Source organism: Octodon degus, unplaced genomic scaffold (assembly GCF_000260255.1).
Source record: "Octodon degus isolate 3935 unplaced genomic scaffold, OctDeg1.0 scaffold00007, whole genome shotgun sequence".
NCBI lineage: Eukaryota > Metazoa > Chordata > Mammalia > Rodentia > Octodontidae > Octodon > Octodon degus.
In genome coordinates, this window is record NW_004524583.1 from 12,970,950 (window position 1) to 12,981,691 (window position 10,742).

Here is a 10,742-nt window from a genome sequence, read left to right on the forward strand (position 1 = left end):
TTTTTTTTTTTTTGTGGAACCGGGAATTGAACTCAGGCCCTTGCACTTGCCAGGGAAGCGCTTATTCCACTGAGCCATCTCCCCGGCCCTACAGCTGGTTCTTGAAGAGACTTTCTATTTGTCTTCCTTCTGTGTTACTTATTCAAAAATGCCACTCTCCATTCATAAGTACTTAGTGTGCATTCACTTTACCTTAGTTAAGACTTACACCAGAGGTTCTAGCTGCAGGAAGAAGATAGAGCCAGTTCTGTTCCAATGGGACATTCAGCAAGGTAAAGAAATAACCCAATGGGTAGACCTGACACCCACCCCCTAGTTTAATTTAGGACTTCAAAGAAAACTAACCCATTTGATAAAACTGGAAAAACTTAGAAATCATTATAAACCTCTAATTCCAGTCCTACTCAAGCCCTTTTAATCTCCTAAAGGCAGTAGATATAATGGAGACCATATTAGAAACTGTAGACAGACTGTGGTTCAAATCCTGCCTCTGACTTTTACTAGCTGTGTAACTTGAGATAAATCACTTAAATTTCTTAACTTTGAAGCAGTAGGATTGAACATGAAGTCTATAGTAAGTTTAACCTGAAGTTTCTTTGCTGATCACCACCTCATTGCAGGGATAATGATGGAAAAGTAGATTTCAGATTACCATGTGCAGAAGTTCTTGACAAATAAAACCTTTTATAGAAAAGAAATAGACCCAATGAAGCTTCTCTGGATTTTTGAGATTCCTAATATTTAGATAACTATTTTAGTTTCCTTAGATTTCTATGGACCCCATTTCACTAGTTCTGTCATTTAATTTTGTTTTGACTAGGCCTAAGTCACCACCCCAATGTCATCCAAGGAACAGTACATCCAGACTGTTACAGGCCTCTCAGCCCACCCCATGGTAGCTTAGCTCAGTGCTTAATATGTCCTTGTCCCTTTCTCCATTAAATACCCTCCACTCCTATGTTCCAGTCTTTTTTTCCTTTCTGGCTTATTGGCATACTAGATGCTATTGGACTGAGATTTGAGTAGCTTTAAATGTGTGTATTATCCACCCTGAATAATTTAAGTATTAATAAAATTAAATCCCTTATAGAAAGCCGAGCATGGTGATACATGCCTGTAATCCCTGCTTGAGGCAAAGGATGGCCACGCATCTGAGGCCAGTCTGGGCTCATTGTGTTCAAGACTATGTACAGGGGCTGGCGAGATAGCTCAGTGGTCTAAAGCATCTACTTAGGCAAGTTTAGGCAGGCACAGGGGACTACAGTTTGATCCCCAGCACATGTCATACCCTAAGGTGGGCTGAACCAGCAAAAAAAAAAAAAAAGACTATATATACATGGTGAGAGCCTATCTCAAAAAAAAGTTAAATTTGGTAAAAGATTTAGGCAAAGGACACAAACCAGTATAATCTGAAACCTTTTGTCACCAAATGTTTTGTTTTGTTTTAGTCCATGGTAATAGAGGGGGATCTTCCATAAGGCAAAAGAGGAGTTGTGTCAGGAGACTAAATCCAGAAGACAGTACTAAAACAAGGTTATTTCAGAGGAAGAGATACTGTCCTAGTCATTTTTCCTTTAGACACAGACATCGAGTTTGGGATGAATGTTTGAACAAAGTAGAGTGGGAGTGGGATGGATGTGTCACCATGACACATCTTTGATCTGTGTTGTAAGTTCCAGGCCTCTGGTACTTTTTTGTCATTGATTGAAGCAGAAGGACTACAGGATAACCTTAAAAATACAGCTTTCAGTCAGTGGCCTGTTGATTTTCAACCCAGATGTGGTACTTTTAATGACTCTCTACTTCAGATTCTTAGTCTCTGGGCCCTGCTTATGATAATCTAAATCTCCTTTTTTTTTTTTTTTAACCTTTAGTTTTTCCCTGCTGTTAGGGGAAGACAGAAATTCTCTTGTTCTTTGTGGGGTTGTCTTTTCCTGTCTTCATCATAGACATATGGGACAAATGGATCAACGATGTCTTTGCATTTCCGTCATTGTTTCTGATTCTGTATGTCATGTCCCTGGTTCAGTTGTTATTTCTGAGCGTTTCAATCTATTTTGTTCAGTCAGCTTTTCTAAGGTAATACTCTGTATTCTAACTTAAATATCAAAAACCTGAGAAACTTTAGAAATGGCTTTGGTTTTATTAACAATGGAATTGCAGTGGGTTGGCGTGGGCAGTACTTATAGGCTAAATAAAGCTGCTGGGAAACTATATGCTAAGAGGCCTTTCCTCCCTCTTCATAGCAACTTTATCTGGAAGATGAAGCGTTTTGCTGTGGTATACTTAATAAAAAAGTTCAGCTCCTGTTCAGAGCTGTGTATCTGTCATTATCCGCTTACCTTTATCCATCTCATCTTTTGACTTTTTTGTTCTTGTCTTCCAGGTGGCATTGGCAGGGTGGTCAATGGAGCCTTCATGGTGCTGAAAGGGCATCGATCTATTGTTAACCAGGTCCGATTTAATCCCCACACCTACATGATCTGCTCTTCTGGTGTAGAAAAGATTATTAAGGTGAGACACCTTCCCCTTTTATCCTTTAAAAAAACTATTACAGTTCATAATCAGGAGAAATTGTAACAATGTATGTAGGACTTCATATCTAAACATACTAAAGGTCTATTAAAATTTTTAATGATTTTGATATATCAAAAAATATTGGGAAGTTGATATTAGAAAGTGATAATAAACTTCTTCAGACCTGTTTTTTGTATTTTAGTACAGGGTCTACAGGGTCTCATTACATAGATCAGACTTGTAGTAATCTGCTTGTGTTCAGCCTCCCTACGGCTGTGCACCACCACTCCCAGTCTCAATCACTGTCGCAGCATGCCCTAGGGGTGGGACCAGCATATGGCACACTGGAAATCAAACCCCGGCCTCTGCATTTTCAGACCTGTTTTGTTGTATTGTTTTGTTTTGTTTTGTTTGGTACCAGCAATCAGATTCAGAGTCTCATGCTTGCCAGGTAGGTGCTATGCCACTGAGCCATAACCCCTGGCCCTCAGAACTATTTTTAATATACTTATTAAGAAATCTGGGGCTGAGGAGATAGCTAAGCACCTGCCTGGCAAGCACAAGGACCCAGGTTGGATCCCCAGTACTGCATTCCATGCCAGCCACCTAAACCAGGGACGGTGGCGCACAACTGTAATCCCAGTGCTGGGAGGCTGAGACATGAGGATGACTAAGAGTCTGAGCTGCATAGTAAAACCCTGTAATTGATTGATTGATTGATTGATTGATTAGAAAAGTTTATACATTTCACATATATCTATTTTTTCATTAGAAGTACTGTTTATACATTTATGTGTCCCACAATTCCACAGAAAAATGTAAATGGCTTTTCTTTTACTTGTTGTGAATAAATTACATATACATGAATACATTTCAATATCTTATAAATATATGCTTACATAATTTAGCGTATATATATTCTGTCAATACCTCTTTGATTGTGTACATAGGTAACTACAGATGTGGCTGTATGAGAGAGGCCATTCAGGTCTCAGCTCAATGACGTTACAAATCTATTTGAATCTCCCAGGGCAGCTGGTCTAAAGTCCCATTGCTTCTTCGTAGCCTCGAACTAGAACTTTAGAACCATTTAAAAGCCAATTATGGGGCTGGTGAGATGGCTCAGTGGTCTAAAGCACCTACTCGGAACAAGCTTGGCAAAGCAGAGAGACCACAGTTCAATCCCCCAGCACCACATGCCAGCCAGCCCCGCCCCCTGGTGGGCTGAACTGAACACACACACACACACACACACACACACACAAATAAAAAATAAATAAAAATATTTTTTAAAAAAAAGCCAATTACATCAGGAAAAAGGAAGAGAAAACAAAAATCACCAGGCTTTGAAACAGATGATGGCTTCTAACTACGCTGTATGCTGTTAAATTTGCAGTGGCCTTTGATCTTCAGTATGATGACTTCTGCCTTCTAACCCTTACCTGGAACCACTATCCCTTTTTATACATTGCCCCTCTGTATGTTAATTGTTGTCCTAATATGTCATAGGTATAACCAGTGATTAAAAGATAACAAATGATTCTCAGAACCATGGCTACATTGTCTCAGGATATTTTTTAAAAACCTGTATGTAGTTGAGATTGAGACTACTTGGATGTGAATATTAAACATAGCAAGTGCATGTCAGTTGAATAAACTTACCTTGGCCAAGGAATATTTTTATAGCTGCAAGAGAGAGGGACCTTCCCACCAGTATCCACATGGAGATAGTCCATTGCCCATCACTCAGATCCAGTTGTTCATAAGCCTTTATCCACATCTGAGGAACTGGGTATAGAAAAATGAATTCTATATGAGGACCTTGTGATAACTTTTTTTTTTTTTTTTTTTTTTTTTTTTTTTTTTTTTTTTTAGGGGAGGGTTTACAGGGTGTTCAGGGTCTCACTACTAGATTGGACTCATGGTGATCCACCTGTTTACAGTCTCCCAAGAGCTAGGATTACAGCCACGCACCACCATGCCCAGTCTCAGTCATCTTCCCAGCACGCCCTAGGGGCAGGGCTGGCACAGTAGGCCTAGGGATCAAACCCCTGGCCCCTGCGCCTGCATACAGGTGCTTTAATCCGCTAAGATAACTGGCCAGCCTGATAACTTGACTTTTAAGTAAGGATAAATTATATTCTTCCCCAGAATGTTAAAATTCCTTATTTTTTTTTTTTTCTTAAAATGAGAGAAGATTCAAAAGGAAAGTAACCTCAGAGAAATTTGAGAGAAAAACTAAAAACTGGCTTGTGTTGTCTTAGTTAAATCAAGTTGTATTTGATGATAGGAAAGAACTATCAAGAATAAAATATTGAACCTGGCATGGTTGCTCACATCTGTAATTCCAGCTGTTTGGAAAGCTATGGAAAGAAGACAGCAAATCTAGGCCACCTAGAGAGATCCTGTCCCAAAATAAGAAGGACTGAGAATGCAGCTCAGTGGCAGAGTATCCCTGGGTTTGGCCCCCTGCGTCACACACAAAAGGAAGGGAGTAAAATATTGATGCCAAGGTCAGTGGTGCATACCTCTAACCTCAGCTCCTCAGTAGTCTTGCACCTGGCCTTGGCAACATTATGAGGACCCCCCATTTCAAACAGGGGGGCTAGAACATTAGTTTGTGGGTATTTTTATTTGCCTTTAGTCCAACTTCCTCTATTTAAGCTTGTTAGTTCTAAAGAGCAGGGCTAACTTTCATGGCTGCACTTGTTTCCCCAGAGGGACAAATACAACTTTCAGAATATTTTTACCAACTTTTCACAGTTGATGAAATTTAAATGATAAGTTAACTGTTGGGGGTCACAGAGAACCCTGTCTGTTGTGTCACCACATCACCATGCTAGTGCAAGGGCAGTGGATAGCCTGACTTGATCATTTCTGTATCCTTCGCTCTCTGGCCTGTGACTAATGGGTTGGCACTGTAGTGTGTCCTTTCTAGGCCCGCTGACGTCATTCTCTTTCTCAGAGAGTTCTCTGCTTGAGCATCTCCTTTAGAAGAGAAATTCTTCTATGACTGCTCATCCTGGGATACTTCTGTGCTGTTTCCCCAATTACTGTTTAGTCAACTGAAGTCCTTACCCTAAAGGTCATAGGCTGGAAACTAGCCAAGTTCTTAAGAAAGAAGAAAATATTTTCTCTGTGAGGTTATCCAGACAGCTCTGTGGAGCTTACTGCTCTGGGTTCCCATAGGAACCAACAGGCATATTTAGCCATTTGAAACTTAAGTCTGTGCAGATGACCATAATAAGAGGGAAAGCAAAAAGCTTTGAAGTTCCCAGCTTTGCTGTCTCACAGGTATCTTCCCCATTCACTATCTAGTTGGGAATTATGTAGCATTAAAAGCATTGCCAGTGCCAGGCATGATGGTACATAACTATGATTCCAGTGCTGTGGGAGGCTAATACAGGGGGTCATGAGGTTGAGGCCAGCCTGGACAGCATTATATCTCAAAATACCAAAAATCATTGTAGGAGGACTAGAAAGGAGACAGATGAGTTTAAGTGCAGTGCTGACCCCATCTGTCTACTGGAATTCCTGCCCTTGCCTGTGCCTGTATCATCCTGAAAAGCCATTGAGTTTTTATCACACTGGACTGTCTACCATCTATAAAGTGAGGACTTGCTACCCAGGAGTGCCATGGGAATTACTTGGCCTGACAGTTATTTTAATAAATGTCACCTTTCTGCTTGCTGCTTGAGAAAGTTAGTGGCTCAAAGAGTATCAATAGTACCATGTTCTGATCCAGCTGAAGACCTGATTTTCACTGTCTACCCTCCTTTCCTGCTCTTAATTCTTCATTGCCACCTTTTAGCCTTAAGAACCTATGGTTGTGTTTTTTTTTCGGAACTGGGGATTGAACTCGGGCCCTTGCGCTTGCCAGGGAAGCGCTTATTCCACTGAGCCATCTCCCCAGCCAAGAACCTGTGTTAAGGGGGCCAGGGAGATGACTCAGTAGAATAAGCGCTTGTCTGGCAAGCACAAGGGCCTGAGTTCAATCCTCGGTTCCGCCAAAAAAAACCCTGTTTTAAGGACCCGGGGAGATAGCTCAGTAGGATAAGCACTTGCCTGGTGAGTGCAAGGTCCTGAGTTCAATCCCCGGTACTGAAAAAATAAATAAAAATAAAATAGAACCAGCCTCTTCACCCATAACAGGTCTTTTAGATCTCTACACTTAGCAAAAAGATTGGGTTTGTTTTATAGTTAAACATGAGGTAAATTGTAGCATTTTGCTCCATATATGTGATATATGCCATTTGTGCTAGACCTGTGGGGAGTGTGAAGATAAAAGCAATACAGTTCTCCCTATGAATTGATGACCCAGGAGAACAGGCAAGAAATAAAGTTACTGAGAAATGAAGTGGATACACAGGAGATACAAAGTACTGTGAAGGAAGGAGAGATTTTTCTCATTGCGGTAATTTCTGTATCGGTTAATATTTGAGCTCAATGTTGATGAGTAGATAAACTTCAAAAGAAGGAAGGACAGAAGGTGAGAAGTACATTCTGGGCACAGTGAATGGGTATTTATTTCATTGGATCCACAAGTATTTAATCACCACCTACTGTGTGCCAGGTGTTGTGATTATGAATAAATGCTTGGAAAAGCTGCTTTAGAGAGAGTAGCACACTCTCAAATAGCAGTTTAGGATCTTATCTGTGCATATTTCCTTGGTGGATGGGCAAACTCTGCATGTGGTGTAATAGTACAGCAGAGCAAAAGAGGCTTAGAACTATTGCCTCAAGCATGTCTGACCTGGTCACTGGGTAATGCAAACACGTGACACCTAATTTCCATCCCTTTGGATAATACTTGAATAAGAATTGAACTTCATCTTTTTCCTCAGCAGCCCTTGAGCTAAACTCTTTACTAGGCTTAGAGAGAAAGCTGTTTATACCTCTTCCTTTTCTGAGAGCCTTATCCAGGAGGCAGACCTAGGCACATTTAATAGGTGACAGAAAGTTGCTTTCTGTTGTTTTGTGTTGTGTTTTTGTGATACTGGGAACAGAATCCAGGGGTGCTCTGCCACTGAGCTATTTCTCTAGCCTGTTTTTATTCCTATTTTAAATTGGCCAGGCAGCACTCAAACTTGCACTTTTGTCTCAGCCTTTCTCTGAGTTGGGGTTATGGGCATATGCCATACATGGTCCCTGGCTGTGAAATTGGGGATTTTCATTGTTATCATTACTCTTCACATTCCTTGTCTAGTAAAGAAACATTTTCACAGATGTTTTAAGGATGATAACTAAGATAATAAGGATAGTCAATACTTTTGATGTTCAGGTCTCTGAGAGTAGGTCTCAAGCTCTCTGGTTACTGTATTCATTTGCCAAAACAAAGTACTGGGTCTGTTGGTGCTCAGGCATTAAGTGATGTCACTTCTTGGCCCTCATTTCTGCGGATGAGAAACAGGCTTTTGCAGGTGAAGTCATTTGCTCAGGACCATAGCACATGGTGGAGCCAAGGTTCCCAACTGCTTCTGCAGCTCTATGCTGCCACTCCCTTGAGGCAGGTCCTCACTGCTCCCAGGTTGCACCAAATTTTAGGAGTGCATGAGATCATCAAATTCACTGTTTTAGAGGAGGGAGCTGAGCCTCCCCCAAGGCCACCAACTAGTGAGGAGCAAGTGGGAACTCACATTCCAGTCTGCTGCCTCTTGATCTTGTTTTGTTCCATTACCTCAAGCTTTAGGAAATTAACAATTTACCTCTGATTAATACATTCTAGAGTCCAAATAAAACCTGACTTTCTGGGGCCGGGGAGAGAGATAGCTCAGCGGCATAAATGCCTGCCTGGCAAGCACAAGGTCCTGAGTACAATCCCCAGTACCAAAAAAAAAAAAAAAAAAAAAGTAGTGGGGCGGGGACAAACACCTGACTTTCTGTGTTAATGATTTTCATTCCTGAAATGGAAACATGGGGGATAGAACAGAAATCCATACCTGGCACTGGCCTGGGAAGTAGTTAGGCCAGTATCTCACCATTATTGTTTTGTGCTCTGTTAATAAGTTCTGAATTACTATGAGAGGACCAATAGATGTATCTTCATATTAGAGAATAGTATTAATAACATGTTATCTTGGGGCTGGGGAGATGGCTCTGTAGAATAAGCACTTGCCTGGCAAGCACAAGAGTCTGAGTTCAATCCCCAGTTCTGCCAAAAATAATAATAATAATAATAATAACATGTTGTCTTTTTAAACTGAGGAGAGACTTGTCTCTGAATTAAGAATAAGCTGGCCTAATGGCACTGGAGGCTGAGGAAAAAGGATCTCCATGGGGCCGGGGAGACAGCTCAGTAGAATAAGCCTGGCAAGCACAACGGCCTGCGTTCAATCCCCGGTTCCACAAAAAAAAAGAAAAGAAAAAGGATCTCCACAAGTTCAAGACCAGCTGAACTGCATAGTGAGACACTTATCTCAATGAAAAAGAATTAAGACTAAGACCCCTGTCTACCCCCAACCCCAAATTCAAAGAATTTTGCTGTTTGGGTCCTTAGCTTCCTTTCTAAGCCATCAGACTTAAGCACTTGAAAAATATTTTTGCTGAGGTTGTCATTGTAGCTCAAACCTGTGCTGCAGACCTTGTCTAAATGTTTCCCGAGCATTGAGCCTCACAAAGAATGTTAGAATCCCTTCAGACGAGGGCCCCCCCACTTTGCTACTTTTTTTATATTTTATCATTTCTTAAAACTGATTTACTGGGGCTGGTGAGATGGCTCAGTGGTCTAAAGCACCTACTTAGAACAAGCTTAGCAAATCAGAGGGACCACGGTTCAATCCCCCAGCACCACATGCCAGCCAGCCCTGCCCCCTGGTGGGCTGAGCTGGCCACACACACACACACACAAATAAATAAATAAAATTAAAAAAAAAAAACAAAACTGATTTACCTCAACTTACCATAGAGTGCTTGTTAAAAATGCTTGATTTTGTGGGCATGGTCATGCATATGTGTAATCTCAGTGACTTGAGAGGCTGAGGCAGGAGAATTACAAATTCAAAGCCAGCCTGGGAAAGTTAGCAAGACTATAACTCAAAAAGACATTTTACGATGGGTATTAGAGACCAGCCAGATAGCTCAGTGGACTAAAGCACTTGCTTAGGCAAGCACAGGGACTGGAGTTCAATCCCTGGTGTGCTGTGCTGGCCCTGTTCCCTGGGCGTTGAGAAGACAAATGAGACTGGGCATGGTGGCACGTAACTATAATCCCAGCGCTTGGGAGGCTGGAAACAGGATTACTACAATCAAGTCCGATTTATGTAGTGAGATCCTGTAGACCCTGTACTCAATACATAAAAAAAAAAAAGATGGGTATGGCATACCTGTAATCCCAGTAGCTCAGGAGGCTAAATTGGGTGGATCTCAAGTTGAAGCCTATCCTTTGCAGCTTAGTGAACCCCTCTCTCAAAAAATATAAAAGGAGTAGAGATGGAGCTCAGTGCAGAGGCACTGAACCAGTGCAAGTTAACACCCCTCACAAAGGTCCAAGGACATAGCTGTGTAGGTCTGGGATAGAGTACTTGTCTAGCATAAGAAAGGCTTTGTATTCAATTCCTGGTATCAAAGAAAAGCTCAGGAGGATCATAAATTGGAGGCCAGATTAGGCCATTCCAAGACCTTGTCTTAAGCCCTTGCCTGGCAAGTGCGGGGTCCTGAGTTCAATCCCCAGTACCACAAAAAAGACCTTGTCTAAAATTTAAAAAAATTTAAAGGCCCACCTGATAGCTGAGCAGACTAAAGTGCCTGCTTAGGCAGAGCACAGCAGCTGGGGTTCCATTCCCTGGCCTGCGGTGCCAGCTCCACCCCTAGGGCTTGCTGAGATTGGCCCCTGAGACTGGGAGTGGTGGTATGTGCCTGTAATCCCATCACTTGGGAGGCTGAAAATAGGAGACTGACTACAAGTCCGATCTATGTAGTGAGACCCTGGAAACCCTATACTAAATACAGGGGGAAAATTTTTTTTTTAAAGACCTGGGTGTGAGGGGGTGGCCCAGCATGAGTGAGGCCCTAGGTTCATTGTTCAGTGTGTTCTCCCCCGCTCCCCAGCATAGTCCTGGCACTTATCTGCAGAGGGGCTGAGGAGATCGCTCAGCAGTCTAAGCACCTGCCTGACAACACAAGGACCCTGGTTCTATCCGTGGTACCACATGCTGTGCTGGCCACTGAAACCAAGCATGGTGGCACATGCCTGTAATCCCTGCACTGCTGAGACAGGAGGATCACTA

General features: G+C 42.0%; 1 protein-coding gene across 4 annotated transcripts in view; it reads left to right on the forward strand.

Annotated features, from left to right (window-relative positions):
* Positions 1 to 10,742, forward strand: part of Dcaf5 (DDB1 and CUL4 associated factor 5) — a 137,837-nt gene that overhangs the window by 120,716 nt on the left and 6,379 nt on the right. For all 4 annotated transcript variants that reach the window (XM_004624760.2, XM_004624761.2, XM_023702593.1 and 1 more), the window contains one exon: positions 2,387 to 2,514. In XM_004624760.2, coding sequence (XP_004624817.1) covers positions 2,387 to 2,514 — 128 coding nt within the window. The remainder of the gene's footprint in view (positions 1 to 2,386; positions 2,515 to 10,742) is intronic.